The 22,378-nt window shown below is 37.0% G+C and overlaps 1 protein-coding gene across 1 annotated transcript in view; it reads left to right on the top strand.

Moving 5' to 3' along the window:
• cttnbp2 (cortactin binding protein 2) overlaps positions 1–22,378 on the top strand; it is a 247,184-nt gene that overhangs the window by 191,340 nt on the left and 33,466 nt on the right. Inside the window, exons 8-14 of the mRNA XM_039761402.1 lie at positions 3,069–3,326; positions 11,329–11,446; positions 13,891–14,163; positions 15,551–15,646; positions 16,434–16,513; positions 19,118–19,204; positions 19,292–19,391. Of these exons, the coding sequence (XP_039617336.1) occupies positions 3,069–3,326; positions 11,329–11,446; positions 13,891–14,163; positions 15,551–15,646; positions 16,434–16,513; positions 19,118–19,204; positions 19,292–19,391 (1,012 nt within the window). The remainder of the gene's footprint in view (positions 1–3,068; positions 3,327–11,328; positions 11,447–13,890; positions 14,164–15,550; positions 15,647–16,433; positions 16,514–19,117; positions 19,205–19,291; positions 19,392–22,378) is intronic.

Below are 22,378 nucleotides of genomic sequence, written 5' to 3'. Positions count from 1 at the left end.
GGGTCAAGATTATTTTCTTGAGCAGGGGTTTAACTACAGCAGTCTTAAGACAGTCTGGAAAGACCCCGTATCTAATGACAATTAACTATGTCCAGAATATTGTCAATTAGCGCCTGATATTTCTTTGAAAAACCTGGTTGGTATTGGGTCAAGGACGAGGTGGAGGGTTTCATTTGAGAGATTATACTATGTAATTCAGGTACATCTATCCTGGTGAAAGCATTTAATTTGTTTATAATGGAGTACCGGGCTTTGGAGGTTCTGCAGTGTTGGGGAGATATACTATGTTATCTCTAATATCATTAATTTTTGAGTGAAAAATACAGCAATGTTCTCACAGGTTTCACTGGAAGTATTCTGGGGGCATTCCTTTGTGTTACCTGGGTTTAACAGACGATCAATTGTTGAAAATAAGACTCTGGGATTACTAGCATTGTTATTTATAATATTAGAGAAATAGCAGCCTCTCAAGACGGACTGTGTTATTGTATTCTGTTATTTTAACCTTCAATATCTCATAATGGATAGTTAGTTTAGTTTTCCTCCATTTACGCTCAGCTCTACGACATGTTCTTTTTAAATCAGACACTCTTTGGGTCTTCCATGGAATAACAGTACTAGAGGATTTTTTAACTGTCTTTTCAGGTGCAACTATGTCAACAGCAGTTCTTACTTTAGAATTAAAGTTTTCCACTTTACTATTTACATTATCCTCGCTATTATAGCTGGCATTATAAACGGACTGATTGCTTAGAATAGTTGTAAGCTTTAAAGCTGCTGATGAGTCAAAGAAGCGTTTTTTAACAAAATGCTTCTCATGAGCGTTTTCTATCTTTATTTCTATATTAAATAGTAGAAGGAAATGGTCTGATAGACCGATATCAATGACCTGCTTTATATCAACTTTAAGTCCTTTAGTAATCACTAAGTCTAACGTATGACCTGCTTTATGTGTAGGCTGATTTACGAGCTGCCTCAAATCAAAAGAGTCCAGGAGGTTCATGAATTCCTTTACCTTTTGGTCACACTGATTGTCGACATGAAAGTTAAAGTCACCGACTATTAAGAGTGCGTCATAGTTTGTAACTAAAATTGACATTAAGTCAGAGAATTCCTCAAGGAAAGACGCGTTATATTTAGGAGGTCTATACACGGATAATACGAGAACGTGAGAATCTCCATGAATAACAACGGCGAGATACTCAAAGGACTTAAATTTACCAAAACTAACATCTTTACATTTTAATCGCTTGAGTAAATGTTTGCCAATCCGCCCCTTTTTCCCTGGCGGTCTGCCGAGTAAAACTGTAATCCGGGCGCAGATTCGATTAAAACTGCCGCCCCATTTGAATTAAGCCATGTTTCATTTAGCGCAATAAAATCAATGTTTCTATCACTAATAAGATCGTTTATAAAAAATGTCTTGTTAGTTAAAGCTCTAACATTTAATAGTGCCATATTTAATGTTTCTGAAGGGCAGAGCTGAATTTTATGCGTGTTATTGGTAATCGGAACAAAAATTAAGTTATTTTTGTTAACGCTCTGTGTGTACTTTTTATGTAATCTACAATCCGTTTTTATAGTCTTAATGCAGTGTTGATCTGAAGTAGTAATTTCAATTAAATTATTGGTGTTTTGCCGCACTGCCTAGATTTTTTACGTGCATTAAGATTTGTTATTAGATTATTAATGATGTGCACTTTAACGGAAGACTCTGTTAAGCCATTATGTCCTATCAAAGCAGTAGCATTACGTAAGGGGTTAACAGTAGAAGTAGACAGTCAAGATAGACGAATTACCTTAGCGATGTTTTCGGAGAGGACCCGGGCGCCAAATCTATTCGGATGCAGTCCATCCCGCTTGAAGAAGCGGCCTTTCCCAAAAAGATCCCAGTTGTCTATAAACCCGATGTCTTGATTCTCGCAGAAGCCTCTCAGCCAGTTGTTTAAACCCAGCAGACGACTGTAGTATTCATGCGATCGTCTGACGAGAGGTAGTGGACCCGAGATGAAGATTTTTGCGGATGGGGTCCTCTCCTTCGTGTCTTCAACTAGTGCTGCGAAGTCAGCCTTGAGAACCTCTGACTCTCGGTGCCTTATGTCGTTTACGCGGCATGTAGAATGATGGATCCAATTGCCCTCTTGTGCTTCTGGTAGAAGGTCGGCGCCCGCCTCATCACATCTCGAACTCGAGCACCGGGAAAACAAGAAACAAAGGATTTTTGATTAGGGCACGTGATATTCAGGTTTCGTACAATCGAATCACCTACCACGATTACATCACCCGGGTTGAAGGCAGACTGGGGACGCGGAGAGGGTCGAATCGGTTCTGGATTTGAATGCTCGCCTGTGCCGCTGGAGGTGTTCTAGCCTTGAACCCCCGCCTGCAAAGCTGAAACCCGTCGAGGTCTTCATCAGCGTTGTCGTTGTTCCTACGAGGCGGGGCTGAAGCTTACTTGCCCTTGGACTTGAGCGGCACGAGGTGGGGTTAATGTTACGCCGACTTCAGTTGTTTGGTGTGGTTTGTCCAGCAGCCGAGTCTTCAAGTCTCTGAGGTACCTTCGTCTGGACAGGAGTTTCTGAATCTGTTTGTCGAGTGCCTGGAGTTCCTCGACAATGACGGCAACGCGATTCATCTCACTGTCAGCCATTGTCTGCTTCTACTTCCGCTTCCGCTTCGTCACCTAGGAAAGAAAGAGAGAAAGTTAGAGGGTAAAACTCTGTTATACTGTTTACTGTTATATTGATTTTAATTTTGGGGAACTGGTGATGTTCTGTAGTTTTCTGGTGACCTGTTTTACCCAGTCCAGGATAGACCGCATTTCTGCACCTGCAGTGCCCATCCTTACCCCTACCAGTGTCATTCATTGACTTAACCTGTTCATCTTTGGGATGTGGGAGGCAACCCGTGCACTAGGAATGGATGTGACTGAAAATAAGTGCACAATCAAACCCAGGTTCATGAATTTCTAGGGCAGTATAACTGCATACAGCATCATAGTAATAACATGTCTGTATAAATAATATTTTATTTTTAACTTTTATGGTTTTTCTTTATTATTTATTTAGAATGGATCAACACCACTTCATGCAGCTGTTAACTCCGGCCACATTAGCAGCATGAAGCTTCTAATGTACTATGACGTACACAGTGATATGACTATTGACAATGAGACTGAAAATGTGACTGCTTTTGACTATGTGAACTCCTCCAAAATTAAGACTCCAAGCTTTGAGGGAAGCCAACTTGTATTTGCTGATCTCATCAACCATTCAGACAACCAGGGGTGGACAGCTGCACACATTGCTGCATCAAAAGGCTTTAAGGTTGGTAACCTATATTTATTTAGAGGATAGCAATACCAGTTTTTAATAAGATGGTCAATAAAAAGGAGTAATGTTACAGAACCCATACATTGCAATATTTTGCAGATTTTGAGATAATTTTGGGGAAATGTTTGTGTTTTATGTTTATTTTCTAATACAATATTCACTTTTATAATCACTAGAACTAGTTAATCTAGGCCAAATGTTAATTATGCAAAAAATGAAGCTATTCACAGCATATTAAAATGGAGACAGTAACTAAATGGTTTGCGCATATAAATGTAAAAATCTTCCAGAATCATTCCAGATATTTTGCATTGTGTGCAATTCATGTATTAATCCCATTTCTTGTAATGCAGCCTTTTATTTCATATGCAGATAAATAATTAATTAGTTGCAAATCTGAAGAAGATTTCATTAAAGTTTCACATGTCAGCCACTTCAATTTCACATGAGATTTTCCTCTGAGATATTAAGTATTCACTCTCATTAAATGAAATGTATAAAATCTGTGTAGAACAAAAGATTGCACCAAGGTGAAACTGTCACTCAAGTTATTTGTAGGCGATCATTAAGGGAGGGTGATCTTTCAAGTGGAACACTGGCGTGCAGGTTGACCTGATTTTCCCAGGGAAAGCATCATTTGCTTTCCCCTCAAGAGTGTAGATCTATAAATATATAAACTAGTTTACTTTTTAAATATTGAAAGCCCTTCGGTTTTGTAAAAAATGAGTTAACTTGTTCATATTTAGTTTGCACACCAGTCGTCATCTTGAAACCATTTAAGATACATGAATTGCCAACTGCTGCTACTTCCCTGAGTAAATATTTAAGTATAGGTGGGTGTCATCTGAAACAGATGAGCTTCTGGCAATGGCATATTCTCCTTTCACCTATCCATCCATTTCCTAGCTTGTGTTACCAGATGGGAGTGCTTGAGATTGACTCTAAACCCAATTGGACTCCAGTAAAGCTCTATAAAAGGCTAAAAAGAGTATTTATTAAACGTAAACTGTAATAGAAGTGGGCGCTTCTGCCTTACAGTAAGGAGAGTTTACATGTCCTGCCCATGTCTGACTGGATTTTCTGTGGGTGCTCTGGTTTGCTCACACAGTCCAAAGACTGGACTGGTGGATTAGTGATGGTAAATTAGCCCCAATGTGTATGTGTGGTATGTGTTTACCCTGCTCTGGACTGGCACCTGTCCAGGGGATTGTTCTTGCTTGTTAGGATAGGCTCCAGCTACCCTGTGACCCTGATCAGGTTTAAGCAGGCTTAGAAAATGTTAAAAATATTACAAGGGAGTGTTTCAAGGAAAGATGAAACTAACACTACAAACAAATATTATGCTCTTCTAGGCCTCACTAAATTCTACTGAAATATATATCCATCTATTATCCATCCATCCATTATCCAACCCACTATATCCTAACTACAGGGTCATGGGGGTCTGCTGGAGCCAATCCCAGCCAACTCAGGGCGCAAGGCGGGAAACAAAGCCCGGGCAGGGCACCAGCCCACCGCAGCTGAAATAACTACTATATTCTAAATCATCCATAGTCCTTCCTACTTCTCAACCTTCTTTTACCAGCTGTCCCCCTCCTCCTCCTCTCCAGGTGAGTCCTTGCTTCTGTTCCTCTTTTGACTCCATGCAACATCTGACTGAGAAGGTGGGGGTCCATAAAATGGTAATCCTGGAAGTCCTTTCTGCACCACTCCAATCTGGCAGGAAGCACTTTCAGTTCACCTTTCTTTCTAAAGAGACTCTGGAAGACATTACATTTCCAATCAACCTCTATGGGAAACAAAACAACAGAATACTTCAGTGGAGGTTATGCATAAACTGCAAAAAAAAGTAACTAGGATACAATCCAGTTTCTAGTAGCTATAGTGCAGCAGCACTAACCATGGTAGCACCATGCCTGTTTAAACAGTAAAAAAGGTTTCCTAGAATACCATTCATTACTTGTAACATCTCTTTACTTATGCACTATTCATTTTTGGTCGTTTCAGTTAAATTCAGTATATTCTTGTTAAGCAAACAGCACCTGAAGCACCCACTGCATTTTGAAATAATTACAAATATACCAAAACTAAAAGAAATGTATTTATAGAGTATAGTCAAAGAGTAGGTTTATGTTGTTTTCAAAAGATTTAAGATGGGGATCCTGATTTACACTTTCAGCCTCCCTCATTTACAGCATATACAGTATATCATCCTAAAATCACATTGCAAAGTGCGGAGGTATTGGTAGTGAGCCAGGCTGATTGGAAATAAAGCTGATATATTCAAATAGCCACATCAGATTTCAGTAAACCCATGTATCTTCACTGCAGTGAGCTGAAGTTATTTGAAAAACAGTATTTTCATTTTAGAATTAGCCATGTTTATTGCAAAAATGCCAGTCTGCCTGTTCTGTCAGTTTACCTACAGTACACCCAAATAATATCAAAGTTCACCATCCTTATGGCCAGAAGCTCCTTTTAAACCTCAGACTTTGTTTCAGGGGTCACCTCTGGCTTTCTCTTAATCACTTCTAGACTATGGTCCTTTCTGTGTGTAGACCAATTACTCAAAATCAAACAGTGTCTGCAGGTCCTTGCAATCTCAGAGGGGCTTGTACATGAGGGAATGCAGAGATTTCCTCATAACATGTTGCTTTCTGTTGTCTTCACAAGGAGTGAACCTTACTATACATTATGTACTGTATACCGTTTATATATACAAGATGGTGTTTTTAAATCCATATCCCAGCTGTCCTAATTGAGTCACATTACTCCATAGGCAAACAATAACATTTTAATTTGCTTAGAAGACAGCTTAAAATAAGTCAATCAATAATCATTTGTGACGGTGCATCTTCTTCAAGTCAGATCAAGTGCGAGAACTGATGCCATGCAGAGAAGGAAGATGAGAAAGCAGTAATCAAAACAATTACTACAGTTAATTATAAGGTGATATAAGAAAGGGGTGTGAACAGTCACAGCAGCAGCTCTAACAAGTGAAGTCGTGAGTCTCGATTAAAACACTTAAGTCAGTGGGTCTTCTCAAATATGTGTAGTTGGATTGTACTAGAGCTTGGATTCCTATATCTAAAGGCTGTGTCTCCTACTCTAATTTTATTTATCCTAGTAATTGTATGTATGCCAGCATATTAAGATCAATGTGTACATGCTGGAGTGTAGGCATTAATGTTTTCTGTAAGATTAGCATGGGCTGAATGAAATGTGAGAAGAATGGTTTTAATATTGACTCTATTATTAATTGGAAGGCAGAGTCATTTGGACCAGAGGACGGGAGGCAGGAGACACTCCTGGTCAGGGCCGCATAGCTGAAGTTAATATGCTCATAAGTTTTAAAAGCTTCTTAAAATGTAGAGGAAAACAGAGTGCACCTCCTTAAGAGTGAAAATATATTATAAAATACTTAAATATACTGTACTTGTCATCAGCTAATGTTTTATCACAAGTATACTTACCCACCAGAAATATTATTTTACCATTCTCCATGTAATAAAAACAAAAAACATTACTGTAGTTATGTGTATAACTTCAGTTAAGAGAGTAATTAGAAACAGGCGAATAAGGGCTTATGCAAACAATTCTTGTATTATGAAGTGATTCCATGGGCCTATTTAAAACAAGTTTGTTCTTAAGCATATAAATTAATTAGGCATGTATCAAAGTAATTACTCAGGGAGCTTGGACAGCATATAGACATATAGACATATAGGGCAGATTTGTGGCAGATGAAATGTAATGTAGGTAAATGTAAAGTAATAGACAAAAGAAGTAAAAATGTTAGGTATGAATATAAAAATGAAGGTATGAAACATGAAAGTACACCTTATGAAAGGGATCTTTTAGTCATAGTCATAGGAGTCACTATCAACTTCCAGGCAGTGTTCAGAAGCCATTAAGAGACTAACAGAATGTTAGATTACATAGCGTGATGTGTGGAGTACAAGTCCAAGGAATTTCTGCTCAAGCTTTATGATGTACTGGTGCATCTACAGTACTGTTTTCATTTTTGGTCTCCAGGCTATAAAAACAACATAGCAGCTCTGGAAGAAGTCCAGAGAAGAGCAACTAGGCTGATTCCAGGGCTGCAGAAGATGTTATGAGGAGAGATTAAAAGAGCTGAGCCTTTTTGTGTTAAAAAAAAGAAGATAAAGAGGAGACATAAAGTATAAAATTATGACAGGAATTAGTACAGTGTTATTTTAAAAAGAATTCATCAAGAACATGTGGGCACAGTTGACAACTTGCTAAAGTTACATTTCGCACAAACATTAGAAAGTTTTTCTTTACGCAAAAAACCATAGACACGTGAAATAAGTTATGAAAGTAATGTGGTAAAGAGTAGGACTTTACGGACATTAAAATCTTGAATAAATGTGATTCTGGAAAATAGGGTAAGGAAAGCTTATTGGGCTCAGTGGCCTGTTTTCGCCCAAACTGTTTTAATATTCTAAAATAAACTTGTGAATATTCTTTCAAAAATGCTGCTGTTAATCAGTTTTTTAGGGTCAAAAAGATAGTTCACAAAATGTGAAGTCCATTATTCCATGTTTAAAAACTACATACTGTAATATTTCAGAAATATTTGGAGTGGCCATCTAACTAAATTTCCTTCATGATCTGATCATGTGACACACCTAGCTGTCCCAAAGATGTCTGAAAAAATCCTTATCTTAAAGAATTGCATTTTGCTATATTAAACGAGAGTTCACCAGTCCAGCATGAGGAATAGAATAACTATGAGTTGCTATCATGAAAGAACCACCAGTAGGAAATCCCTTCTGTCCAACAGAAACATTACAACATTTAGCAGTATGTGAAATGACATTTGAATAGATTAATAACCTGGATGAAAATTAAGTATTGTACTTATTTGACCATAACGCTGGTAACAAAATACAGCTATAAAGGAGTAGAACTTCACACCAGGCTCCAAAAATTGTATTAGTTTACAAAGTTTTGGCTGTTTTGTGTATTTTGTTACCTCTGGAATGAATTGTCTTTGAATCTGCCATGAATTCCACTCCATGACTGAGGATTCTAATCCAGACATGAGTTATTCTCTCCAAAACTTAAAGATGAAAGTGAAGGTTGTAGCATGCCAGATCAAAACCACGTAGAGGTTCAAGAAAGCCCAGCTATCACAGCTTGTGAACATTTAAAGCTAATCTTATTAAAGTTATTGCTCTTTCAGAGGTTACACAATCAACTGTTTTAATGTTGGCTGTTTGAATGTTTTTTGATTGTTAAAAAAATTAATAAAAATATATAATTTTTGTTTGTCATTTCTGTAATGGTATTTTAATCTCATATTACACAGCAGAATAATGTTTTACAAGTCCAGTGTTTCATAAAAATGTAAAATCCTTTAACTGCATTTTTTTTCCCCAACTACTTTTTTCCTAAGTACAGAATAAAACCAAAACATAACAGAAATAATATTATTTATAATGGCCATGTTTTAGGATTAATGACTTGGATTAAGATCTAATCGTCATGGTCATCAAGGTCTGTTGTGTGCTGTATTCATTTTCACGGTGTTATCATTGGAGCAGATAAAAGATATTTAAAGAGAAAACTGAGCCGGATTATAGCAGACCCTGTGCTTGAACTCCATCTGTTATGTCAGCTCCAGAGCAATGTCCCTGTCTAACAAAATGTTTTTTCTCTATGTTTTTCTTTCTTTTTCTCATTTGACCCCATAACTGTTGCTTTGCATTGTATTGCTACTATTGTTATTATTGTACATTTGGCCAACATCTCTATCCAAAGCGACTCACAAGATCAATTTGTACTGCAATTGTTTTTTGACATCTGAAGCCCAGGCCGGTGAAGTGATTTCTTAGGTTCATTCATGGTGGGAATTGAAGCAGCCACATTTTTGTATGTGCATGAAATGGTAAGATGATAATGATAATTGGCTACTCAAATCCACTTATTTTTAATTCAGGGAACTATTTATTAATTAACCATAAAAAACAGTCAAGGTTCAGAAGATGAAAAAGTTGCCCTTTTAGAGGTGGGGACAGTTGTCCAGTTCTCCAGGTGGCAATGCTGTTGCCAATAGGTAGGAATGGGACATTTTTTTATTTTAAAAAGATTAAGCCCACAACCTTTTGTTTGCTAATTCTCTTACCTCAGCTCATTCTGTTACCTACAAGTGTGTCAAAATAGCATTGTTTTTATGTGAGATATAAGTGCCTTGATGTATGATGCAGAATATGTACACTTAATTGTGTTAAGAGATGTACAGATTTTAGTAAATTAATTAAAAAATTAAAGAGCCAGATGGAGTTTCTCAAAGAGCAGTTGAAAAAGCATTATGGTGCCTGACCTAGAAAGACTATCCTAATCTATTGACAAAACCAAAAAAAAATTAAGGTGTCAAAAAAAAAAGCAATAGTTGTCTACATATTGATCATCCCCCTAAATAACTGAGGCACACAAATTGTTTGTTTTAAATTTAACCAAACACTTGGACATGAGCATTAGCATGTCACCATCATAAGTAGCTACTACAATTGAGACGTTACCCAAGCAACATTCAAGTTTAAGATGCAGTATAATTATTAACAGTTTGAGCACCAGAACAGTTATGTGACCTGTGTTGGGCCTCATGGTGAGTCAGTGGTGACAACTGAACTAGCTGCCTTGTAATTTAGTGTCCAGTTCCTTGACACTATGCCACACTATAAGCTCATTGAGGTAACACTTTAGCAGGATTAGCATTTAGTGCAGTAACACTTGGTCCTCCACTGTGCAAACACAAGCACCAAGTTCCCAACAGGAAGCTTACCCTTTAAATTAAAGGTGGTATTGTAAAACCAAAATTACTAAATGGACATTATCATTGTTTCCAAAACCAATATGAGTTCTTTAAAGTGCTTTTGCAAATTATGTCAGTTACCCAATTTGTATTGATCTAATGTAGTCATTATTAGCAGAACGTGCACTTTACATACAGATAATCATCACAGCGTGCTCTACAAGGCAAACAAAAATGGAGTGCAATGTAAGATAAAATGCACCGGGATGCTTTGAATAGATGAAACAAAAATGAAAACGTCATTGCAAAGCCAGCAAGCAACAACAGTGAATGTGCGCTGATGATGAGTCGCATAGTGAGACTTTACATTTACTCACTTAGTAGATGCTTTTCACAAATGAAAGTTACAAAAGTTCTCAACATAATCATAAACATTGATTTGGGGTGTTGTTTAGGAACAAGTGTTTCAGGCCAAGTTTACAAAATGAATTGTCATAAGTAAAGAGGTTTTAAGCAAACATAAATCTAGTTAATACTTTGTCACAGCATCTGTCTCAGCCATCTAACAGATCTGAGGATACCAAGAGCTTTGTAAATTAGAAAAATTTTCAAGTGAACACTTTCATATACTGTAAATGTAGTATAAATCTGTCAAGTAGAAGATGATTAAAAGTCAGCCCTGTAACTAATGCAGAGTTTTGGAGTCAGCAACAGCACAGTCTGGTTATGTTGTCCATCTTCCACCATGATCTCTGAGACATTTTTATTGTGCCATGTAGCCAGAAGGATTTCTTCATACAGTACTTAAAAGATGCTGATATGAATTTTGTTTTTAATAACTTTGAGAACTGTTTGCAATGAATAAAGTGAAGAAACTGAAGTTGCTTAATGAAACTCTCCATGGAGTCATTTTTGATTGCTTTGTTGTGATCTTTATAGCATGCTGTTTAAAAGGTTCAAGGGGTCTTATTCCAGTAGGAGAATACTTTCAATTGCCACATTTCAAAATCAGTATTGGAAGATAAGTAAAGCACTGGCATGAAAAGTCTTTTTTGTAATGCTTTTGAGCTTCCAGCACATTATAAAATGTCATTTATAAATAACGAGCTGTCAATAAGTAAGCAACAATGAAAGCAAGCTTTTTGAACAGATGAAGAGCCAGCAGGCTCTTTGGGATTCCATAAGTGCTTTAACAGGAAGTGCTTGGATTTTTAGGATTGCCTGGAAGTCTTGTGTAGCCACAGTGACCTAGATGTCGAAAAGAGAGATAACTGTAATCGAACAGTCCACGACGTGGCTACCGATGACTGTAAGCACCTTCTAGAAAACCTTTGTAAGTATATATTGGGTTATTTTAATTTAATATCATCATCCATTCTAAGGAAATAATTAAAGGCTGTTTAACAGTATAGATGCTGTTTTTGATTTGTATACATTACAATATTATTTTTATTAGCAAGATATACATCTTCATATTTTCTTGATACTGACATTCAGTTAACATTTAATATCAATCTTTTTCTTTGTCTAATTTTTCATGTTATTTTTGTTTATACTTTCAGCTTTTTATGTTTTTATGCACAGTGCTCTGTAGTGGCATTGATTGAGCAGAAAAATGCATTTCCCAGTAAAAACTATAACAGAGAATACTAAGTGTATGCAAGTGAAAGTCATCTTGAATACCGGTCTAGTCATAAATATTTAATATTATATTCTATAATAAATAAGAGCAATGATAAATTACGTGATTCCTTAATGTTACAATAGGTTTGTGAAGTTTGTACATTCAGTATTTATTTAGTTTTCTTGTGTGTGTCAGCATGAAAAGGTTTTGTTTTACATTACCAGTTTAATTTTCATTTTGTATCAAAAACTGAAAATTTACCTTTTCTTACATTTTGGCTAAGCTAAACCATGCAGGCTAAACTTAAACTGATACAGAGCTGCCTTTTTCATACATATTTTATTTAATAATGTAACCAAGCTTCATTGTGCTTGTTGTAATGTAAGAGAAGGATGACATAATATGTGTTAGGACATTCATGGTCTTACGATGTCCAGTACAGGGAAAGTGGACACAGCATTAGGGGATTGAGTGCCTCATTAGTGACTTGCTCTGTTTCAAATGGAATCAATATCAATGTTATAAGTTCATTTTGTGTAACTTTACTATTTCTTGCAGTAAGCTGATGCTTGTGAATTTTAGTTTGCAACAGAAATTCAGAGCTCACACAGTACACCAGTCTACTTGTCTAGCTTTGTGTTAATTCACTGACTTAGTAGGCTGCCGTGCCCTCCAAAGCATCTACAGACATTTAGAAGCACACAAAAAATGCAAGCACATGCTTAATAAAACATTTATCAGAACTCACAATTGCAGCTGGCTGTCAATAATTTATTCCGACTTCATATATAACCATCGTTAAGCACTTTGTGGAGATTCTAGAAGTCCAAGAGTTCCAAAGGTGGAACCTTAGCATTCCTGATCACACTAGCCACAGTGTGGCTGTAGCTAGTAGTTAGGAAGGATGTCTTTTCTTTTGTTTAAATTCCCAATGAAATTGTGATTGAATAAACAGTTCATTTAGGCATCCTCTGCTGGTACAATACTGTGCTATTTCCTTAACTATGTCTGAGAATATGAGAAGTATTCTCTGGACATTGATTTAAAAACAGCATGGTTGCCTGCATGGAGTTTGCATCTTTTCTCCAAGTATGTGCCAGAGATGTGCGGGTCAGGTCAATTACTAATACTGAATTGGCCCCCTCAGACTTTGCATGTGCATGTGACTGTGCCAGGCGACTAACTCACACACTCTCCAGAGTTGGCTTCTGTCTTGCACCCAGTGCTGCTAGGGTAGGCTTCAACCCCAGTGACCCTGAAATGATTGAGAATGTTATATTACTGTATTTTATAGGGTGTTTGCTGACCATTCTGTTTCAGTGAGCGGTTGTTTTCATTGTTAACCTGTTACAAGGTCAATGTGGCCTCACTTCTGTGCTTTTATGTATGTTACATTCCTTCATTACTCCGTTCTATAAGCCTAAATCTGCTGTGTCATCACTGGCTGTGCATGGATATCTGGGTGTATACTAGAAACTACACAAAATAAAATCCACATTTTATTGTCCTACACAGAAGGATAGTTTCCAAACTTGCTCTGGAACTAAACAACTGGCAGGTTAACTTACTTGCCCACAATCCCACAGTTAGTTAGCAAGATTAAGTCCAAATGTTTGTGCTTTGCATATTGCTTCTAGTTTCAGTGCCATTTCAAGTATGTCTAAAGTTTATTAAACTAAAAAAGTCGCACCTTCCAGTTCTCAAGTAGGATGCCCATTTACACTGAGTTGACTTAAACACAACACTCAGAGAAAAGGGGAATTGCAATTATGGTGTGCATCAGATGGATTATTTAAAACTAATAATTTTTTTCCAATCTCTACAGATTAATTTCAGATAATTTTACAATCATATTCTTTATGCCATTCTCATTCTCTTGTTGCATAATCAATGTGTTCCCATTTTTTTGCAAAATTAAAGAAGAAAGTGTGCATAGTGAGGTTTGTGCTCTATGTTATGAAAGGTGCCTGAAAGTGACCTACAATTTATACAGGCTATAATGAAAAGACTGCTCATTTGTATTGAGCAGCCAGACTCAGAATTATCCACTTCTATTTATGTATACAGTATGGAGAAGTGCAAAATGATGTTGGTTTCTTTTTTGTACATCGTCTGGGGTATTTAGAACTAACCACTTTTTCCCATCCCTACAGATGCATTTAAGGTGATTTTACAGATCTCTCAGAATCCAAGCCAGCAAATCTGCTCTGACGATGTTGTTGACGACAGAGACGGCACAGCAGTTGGCGTTTTGACTGTCCGTAAACATACTGGATGGGATGACATTGCTAAAAGCTTGTGCCAAACTGTTACAAATCACTTTCACCTGCTGACCAACACTTGGAAAGAGAATGGCGCTTTCCTAAATGCCAGTGCCGAAATTCCACTTGGTCTTGATGCTAACAGCATTTTAAAGGTTCAAATTGGTAAGACAACCAATTTCATTGTTATGACCCTCCTTTAACAGTCATACAGGGCTCTATGATGATAAAGTATTCAATAACAAAAGGAATGCATTTTGCAATATTTCGTCTAACATATTTATTGGTTTTGTAATGGATTTACTGTAGATTATATAATTCTTTCACTTTATAGCCTTGCAGTGGACTGGTTCCCCAATCCACCATTAGTTCCTGCTTTGTTCCAGATATTTTCATGATAGTTTTTGAGCCTAAATTTGGATTGAGTTTAGAAAATGAATAGGAGGATGGAAGGTTAAATGGCCCACATATCTTTAAATGATAGAATGCAACAATATGTATTGAAGAATGAATTTTAAATATTTTGAAACAGAAATACTGGATAGATTCATTCATTTGTAATAATGTGATGTCACAACATGTTGATGTAGTTTCATTTTTGATTTACTTATTAAATGTTGTAAAGGACGGCATGGTGGGACTAGTGACCTGAATGGAGATTTTAATGGTAACAAAACAGTATACTGGAGGGATAGTGGAGGACTATCTCTGGCGTTGCTCTGGTTTGGATTCTGTAAGGACTATATTTGAAAAGTAGTTGGACAAAAAATCTTATTTAACTTACTGTTTTGACTTTCGCCTGTTCCTTAACTATACATCTTCTACTCATTTTTTGTTTTTTCTATTAATATCTTTTGTGAGCCAGTATATAGAGAGGGTTTGATTATTACCGTCTGTGTTGTGAGGCACATGGAGTTCTTTACCAGTGATTTCCTTAACAAAACATAATATGACTAGATATTCAAATGAAGTAACTGTTAATTGACTCAATATGATTGGCTTGGCCCAGGGATGAATTGACAGCCTGGTTATGATTGTTTGCAGTGTTTTGCCCAATGTAGTGGATTGAAGTGTTTTGAAAGTCAAATGACTGAATAAATATTTGTGGCTGTGTGTAATGTATTGAGGCCACGAAAGTACAAAGAATGGCAACCATCACATCAACGAGTGACTGTTGCCACCCTGAAATGGATTGATAAATGAGTGTACTTACAGTACTATAGGAGTTATCATTTTGTACCATGCATATACAATGTATGTAAAACATTTTAAATGTATATTTATCTCCTAAATTATGGAACCTAGAAGCTGTGGGAAACCATTTTTGTTGTAACATGGCCATTTAATAAACCAATCGTGTGGCATGAATTCATGCATAAGCCAAATCAAGACAACTGTCTTTTTTTCAGTGCTTTCCTTATTTCTGCAGGTGTGCTTGACACACCTTTAAAAATGTGTTGTGTTGAACAGTATTGCAAATAAATAAACAAATAAATAAATAAAAACTGTGAGAGTAATTTTCTATTGAAAAAAACCTTTTCCATCTTTTTAGGTGATACTAGCTGGTACCTTGGACAGTCCTTCACAACTTCACCATGGAATGTATTAAGAACAGGCTGCTCACAGGAGATGTCTGTCAAGCTGAAAGGTGTGTTGATAATTGGCCTCCTTTTCTTGTGTGCCTCTCCTCCATATACGTTGTGATGCCTTTCAGATTTTCAGGATTCCAACATGATTGGCTTCTAAGATGTTATCATAATGAAAGATAAATGCATAAACAAAAAACACAAAAAAATATTAATTGTCCTGTCTTTGTTGAACACATTGCTTAGATGTGGTAGTTCAGCAACATATAGCAGCAGCAACTTCAGCCAAACAAAATTTTATAAAGTTCACCTTTTTTTCAGAACTGCAGATTACAGATCTGCCAAACCTTTTTCATATATGACAATTTTTAAACTTTGACATGCATCTTTGAATAAATCAGCAGTGCTAAGCAATACATTGAATTGTGGAATTTGAATATGATTAGCTTTCAGTTATGCTACTTTTTAATCCAAATGTAAATTTACTAGCAATGTTTAAAGTAACTAACTTTTATATATTCTGTTACTGAGTTTCCTCCACTGTGCAGTAACCAGTACAGGGTGGTCCAGATCTAATTATGCAGATCCTGATCGTCTGGATGACTTTGATTTATGCGGTGACAATTCCAATTCAGTGCAAAGACGATTCTTCATGTCATCAGTTCGCACACTTCTCGATGGTCCAGAATTTTTCGGGTGATTTTCTATGTAACAAACTTAATAAGTTATAGCGTAATAAAAATTGCATACAGTAATTAGATCTGGACCACCCTATACAGATTATATGCTGAAAAAGTGACTTATTCAGTTTTTACAATTTTTATGTGCCCTGATTATCTGCTTTTTTAGGTCTAGCAGACGTGTCCCTGGATGAACTGACATATGCGTCTCTGATTCCTCTTCAAATGCTCCAAAACTATGTTCGCCTGGTAAGCATCTACACAGAGTGAGCATTTCTTTTCTGGTCTTCTTCTGTTGTAGATTAAAAGCAAAAGCAAAATACAGAAGAAATGGGTATGGCTCATAATTTACCAATTAATTTTTTTACTTTTAAGTAAAAATAAAATCTTTGTGTGTTTCACAGTAATTAGATGGCATGAGGCAAAAATCATTAAATTAATGGAGAAAACTGGTATCACCTCATTATGATATTTTATAGCCAAGGGTATCCACCTTCTATTTATTTAAGTAATATTTTGGGCCATGTTGCTTATTCAAAGACCCAAGGACAGCAGAGTGTAAAGTTTCTTACAAGTTGAACTGCTCTTTATTTCACATTGCATTTCACATCTTCTTACAAATTCTTACTTACTTAAGTTTGAATGATTGGGATACTTTTATATTTTATGCAGATTTGCTTTCATATTAAAATAACACTAAAATGTTTGTGGACAGAGACACATTGTTGCATTGTTGGCAAAGTATGAAGTTCAGAACTAATGTCAAAATCATTTGTGTTTATTTAGGATTTGCCTGTTTTCTCCTTATTCACACAAAACACCATTCTCAGTCCAGCAACATATATAGGGATTACAGCCAAAACCCAAAATCGGCCAAAGCAGGAAGTGTCCGGCCAAATCGGGAAATGGCCAATGTCGCTGTAAATTGACCAGCCAATGTCCGATCTTTTCCTTGATTTCGGGATTTGGCCAGCCAGTTTGTGAAATAGCATGGGGCGATCAGTCAAAGTCAGAAGAAAAAAAGCATGAGCAGCGATTTGTTGCGCACTTAGTAGTATAATTGCATCGAGTGTACACTTGGTGGCTCTTGTTCAGAAAGCGGACACCACTTGGTTGTTTCACAATATTTAACATTAGGTATATAAGTAGGTTTCACATGTCTGTTTAAATATTAGCCCTAAAATTGTGACTTAACATCAGGGATCTATTTTATTGACCTTAAGGTTAGTGTTTGGGCAAGGGGAAGGCAGTCTCAAGTGGTGTCCGCTTTCCGAACAAGCATCGCCTTGAACAGTTTCTCATGTAGAATGGAAAACTCACTTCTGAATCTGCATCTGAAATTTTTAAGCATCTTTGCACCTTGAGCGGACAGTCTTACATCAGCACATCAAATTGTGGCCAGGGAGTTCTCGCCACTTCACGAAATAGCTGGCCAAAGTAGCATATACACTAGTCATTTCTAGTAATTCGGACTTTGGCCACATCTCTCGGCCGAAATGTGAAATGGCCAGCCAATTCAGGAACTGGCTGAACTTCGCGTTTTTGGATTTACGTATGTACACTTTATATATAACATGTATCTAAAAAGGTTTCTATTGAGATCTGAGTCTATATAATGTGTCAGGTGATGACCTTTATTTTTCTTTGTGCTCTTATTATAGGAATTGTGGAGTTTGCTTGAGATTTTATCGGGTAGCCTTCTCATGCAGGTTATAAGATAAATAGTTTGAAAGCTTCTCATTCATTGGAAATCAGTCTAACCCAAGGAGTCAATTTAATATTAGTCAGCTAACATTTCTTGTTTCTGAAAGCATACAGTTCACTTTATCATTTAGTTTTTAAATACAGCTTTAACTTTGATATTTCTGCATTTTTAATACCTCAAGAGCGACATGGTTTAGTCAAAGTCAGGCCTTGAAAATGCTATGTGATCTCTAGAGGCCTCCAAGCCAAACAGGATGTTCACTATTTCTGTTTAAGGCTGAGCCAGGCAGGAGCGGTCAAGCCAAGCATGGATGTTTAAATACAAAAATAAATAAATCTAGCAGCAAGCAATATTGACCTGTGGCCTCCCTCTACAGAAAGGAAAGGCATTGGTTCTTTTCTCTGACATAGACCATGTGTGTGCTTGGCAACCTAAAACTGAAAGCTGAATCTGCAGTAAAATGTGATACATGAAATCAAAGAGGTTATCTTACAGCAAAGTGGATTAAGTTCAAACACTTCCAGCATTGTCTTCTCTTGACTCAAATATTTGTCTTTAAGTATATACCAATTGCAGTGGAATTTGAATAATAATAATCCTTCCATTGTGGAACCCATTTAATGCAGTTCCAGATCTTTGAGACCAGATGCTGCCCAGCCACTACAGAGTGTTTTGCAGGAACCAACCCTGTATAGGGTGCTAGCCTGACAAAGAACACATTGACATACGTAGGGAGCAAACCAGCACAGCCAAAGAAAAGTAAGTAGTAATTAGTAAGTAAAGCAGTAAGTCAAATTAACAGGACTGTCAGCTCCGTCCTTTGATCCCAAACACTGCAAGCTCACTCACCTCCATTTCCCACCTGCCCCCTCTAACTGCTAATAAAGCAGCTGAGCTCCCCAGTCACATCAATTAAGCTATTAGAGGCTCCTCATTGTCATTAATTAGAATTGATGTGATATCTGATTGCCTGGAATGACTAGTTTTCTACAAAGGTGCTAAATATCTAAAATGCTGTGGTTTATGAAACATAATTTGGTGTTAATTTGCAGCATTTATTACACAAAGTGATATCTTTTATTTAAAAAAATATAAAATGAACAATGTGTGATTTTTTTTTTGATCAATTGATATTGTTTTATGATTAGGTAGAACAATATCGTAATGTAATCTTCCATGGGCCTGAAGGAAGCTGCCAGCTGTACTTAGCACAACAGATTTCACAGTTTATTAAGGTAACAAATTAAGATAGAAAAATATTATTTAAACTTGCCTGTTTTACTGGATATTAATTTTATTTTCTTTTTTGCTTTTTTATGCAGCACAAACAAGAAGCTGCAGGAATCAGTTGTGAGCTGGTTACTATCAAAGTAGATGCTAATTTGTCAAAAAAGCAGCTGATAGAGACTTTCACCAATTGTGGTAGGAATTCTTTTTCTTAAATAGATACATAAAAAATGAACTTTAGTATTAAAGGACATCAGGATGTGGGAGTGGTTAGTTCAGCCACCCCACAGTTTCAGTATCCCATACTGGGCCATTGCCTGTGTGATGTTTGAGTGTAGGTGGGCCTCTGTGCTTTCTCCTAACCAGTCATGTTGAATGCCAAATACAAACTGGCCACTGTGAATGTGTGGACATGTGAGAGTGGACCCATAATGTCCAGGGCTGTTTCCTGCCTTGTTTCTAGTGCTACTTGGATAAACTACAGCCCCCAAACTCATGAATCCGAATTGAAGTAAGCAAGTGTTGAGAATTTTATGGTATGTTAAGTTTGTATTGAGTAAAATATTTAATTTCTAGAGGAAACTTCTGTGACCCAGAATAGGATAAATAAGTTAGAACAAGGGTCACCAACTCCAGTCCTGAAGGACCACCATGGCTGCAGGTTTTCATTCTAACCCTTTTCTTAACGAGTGATCTATTTTTGCTGCTAATTAACTTCTTGAACTACTTGTAACTGACTTGTTCTTGAAGACTCAGACCCCGTAATTGTTTCTTTTTCCTTAATTAGCAGCCAAACAATAATGAGATCTAAAATGAGCCAAAACAACGTGTCCATCATACAATATCTGAAAATAAAGAAAGATGAAGGTCTCGGGAATGTTGATCTGTTCAGGTCCCCAAAACATTTTAACAGTGCTGTTAGAAAGAGAAAATTGTCAATTTCGGAAATGTCTGCTATTACACCAAAAGAGCAGCAACAAAGCCACGAAATTGAGCAACGGGTTAATCAACAAGAATTGGCACCCAATTTAGCAACTGGTTGGAGTTTGAGGCCCTGATTTAGTTGGTCTTCGGTTGGCTTCCTCACTTCACATTTAATTTCTGTTTGGGTGCCATTTAAGGAAAGAAATTGAGCAATTCAGAGGAACGAGGAAGAAATTCAGGGAAACAAATCTTTAAAAAGCAATTCACTTAAAATGAATTCACAAAATGTTAATTAGCAGTAGAAACAGGGCACTCATTGTAAAAAAAAGGGTTAGAATGAAAACCTGCAGCCACGGTGATCGTCCAGGACCAGACTTGGCGACCCCTGGGTTAGAAAGTTGAGAAATGGAGTCTGTATGAAATCAAACAATAGTTAGAAACATTCAATAAATAAATAGGAGTATGGCCACAGCAGTTTAATTAACAGACTAATACTTTCAGAAACTATGAATATTTATCTACAAAAATCAACCATGTACTTCACTAAGCAGAAAATACAATAATAATAGAGAGACAGATAGAACTGTATTTGTCCCCAGGGAAAACTGGACTTTTTAGAGAAGCAGTTTAAATAAATACATAAATAGATAAATAAACACACACATACACACACACCAGAATGACAAGAAAGCAAGAAAATTATAAAGAAAGAAAACTTCTGACTTGACTGTCACAGTCACAGTGAGACATTATGAACACATTTTGCTGTTTGTATAAAGGAGCCCCAGAAGTGTTTCTTGACACACTTGAGCTGAATAATTTGTTGCCTTGAAGTCCTCAGCGTTAGTGTGTCAGAGAGAGGATGTGCAGCATTGTTCATAATGACACTCAGTTTTGTTTTAATTGTCCCCTTCGCTGCTACCTCCAGAGGGTCCAAAGTGTGTCCCATAACTGAATCTACCCTTTCAATTAGCTTGTTTAATTTGGTGGGCTTCTCTTGAAGTGATATTACCAGCCCAGTATACCACAGCATAGAAAATTGCACAGACCATCACAGAGTGGTAGTTCTAACTTGTTTATCCAATTCTGGGTCACAGGACGTTTCCTCTAAAAATTAAACATTTTACTCAATACAAAATTAACATACCATAACATTCTCAACACTTGCTTAATTCAATTCAGATTCATGAGTTTGGGAGCTGCAGTTTATCCAATGTCATTACCCAAATTAAGAGAAAAAAAGAGCCTGCTCTGTCCTTTCTTCATCTGTGTTACGAGACAAGTCCAATGTTTTATTGATGTGGACCCCCAAGTACTTGTAGGAGTGTACCAACACTAGATCCACTAACTAAACAGTAACCTGGCATAGAGGCTCTTTGGTGCCGTGAAAGTCAATAACCCGTGCCTTGGCTTTACTGATAAGTTGCAGAGAATTCTTTAAGTACCAAGAAACAAACCTCTCTACATGACTCCTATTCTCTGTTTCAACCCATTTATCAATACACACAATAAGTGCAAAATCATCTGAGAATTTCTGCAAGTAACATGACCTGTTGTTGTATTTGTAGTCTGAGATGTATAGAGCAAGGAGAAAATAAGGCAGGACTGTTCCTTGTGGTGCTCCAGTGTTGCTCACATCTATATCAGAAACACAGTCCTTGAGTCTCACAAAATGCAGTCTGCCCAACAGATAGTCCATTATTTTAGGACACCATAAGCTCATATACCTGCATATCTCTGACTTTACCCATTAGCTGGGATGGCTGGATGGCATGGAAGACACTGGAAAAGTAAAAAAAACATAATTCTCACAGTGCTGCCAGCTTTGACCAGGTGAGAATAAGCCTTGTGGAGCTGATAAATTAAGTATTTGCATCTTCCACTTCAATCTTTGTCTGCAAACTGCAGTATGTCCAGGTGGTCTACCACAAGAGCATTCATATAGTCCATAACTAGTTTCTTAAAGATCTTAATGATTTCTGAGGTGCCATTTGTCTGTAGACATTCAGCGAAACGTGCCTGCCTTCTTTGGAACAGGAATGATGCAGGTGGTTTTCATAGCAGCGGCACTTTCTGGAGACATAGGGACAGATTCAACAGGACACCACAAAGTTGGTTAGCAGAGACTTTAAGAATTGAAGGACTGGTTCCAACTGGTCCTGTATGTATCTTCCTCAGTTGTCTCTTTACTTGGCCTTCATTTATGGACAGGCCTCACTGATGATCAGAGGTGGACTTGTCAGTGGCCATTCCATTTG

This window comes from Polypterus senegalus, chromosome 8 (genome assembly GCF_016835505.1).
Source record: "Polypterus senegalus isolate Bchr_013 chromosome 8, ASM1683550v1, whole genome shotgun sequence".
Taxonomy (NCBI): Eukaryota; Metazoa; Chordata; class Cladistia; order Polypteriformes; family Polypteridae; genus Polypterus; species Polypterus senegalus.
Note: the sequence above shows the minus strand (reverse complement) of the source record. Positions and strands in the feature narration are given on the sequence as shown.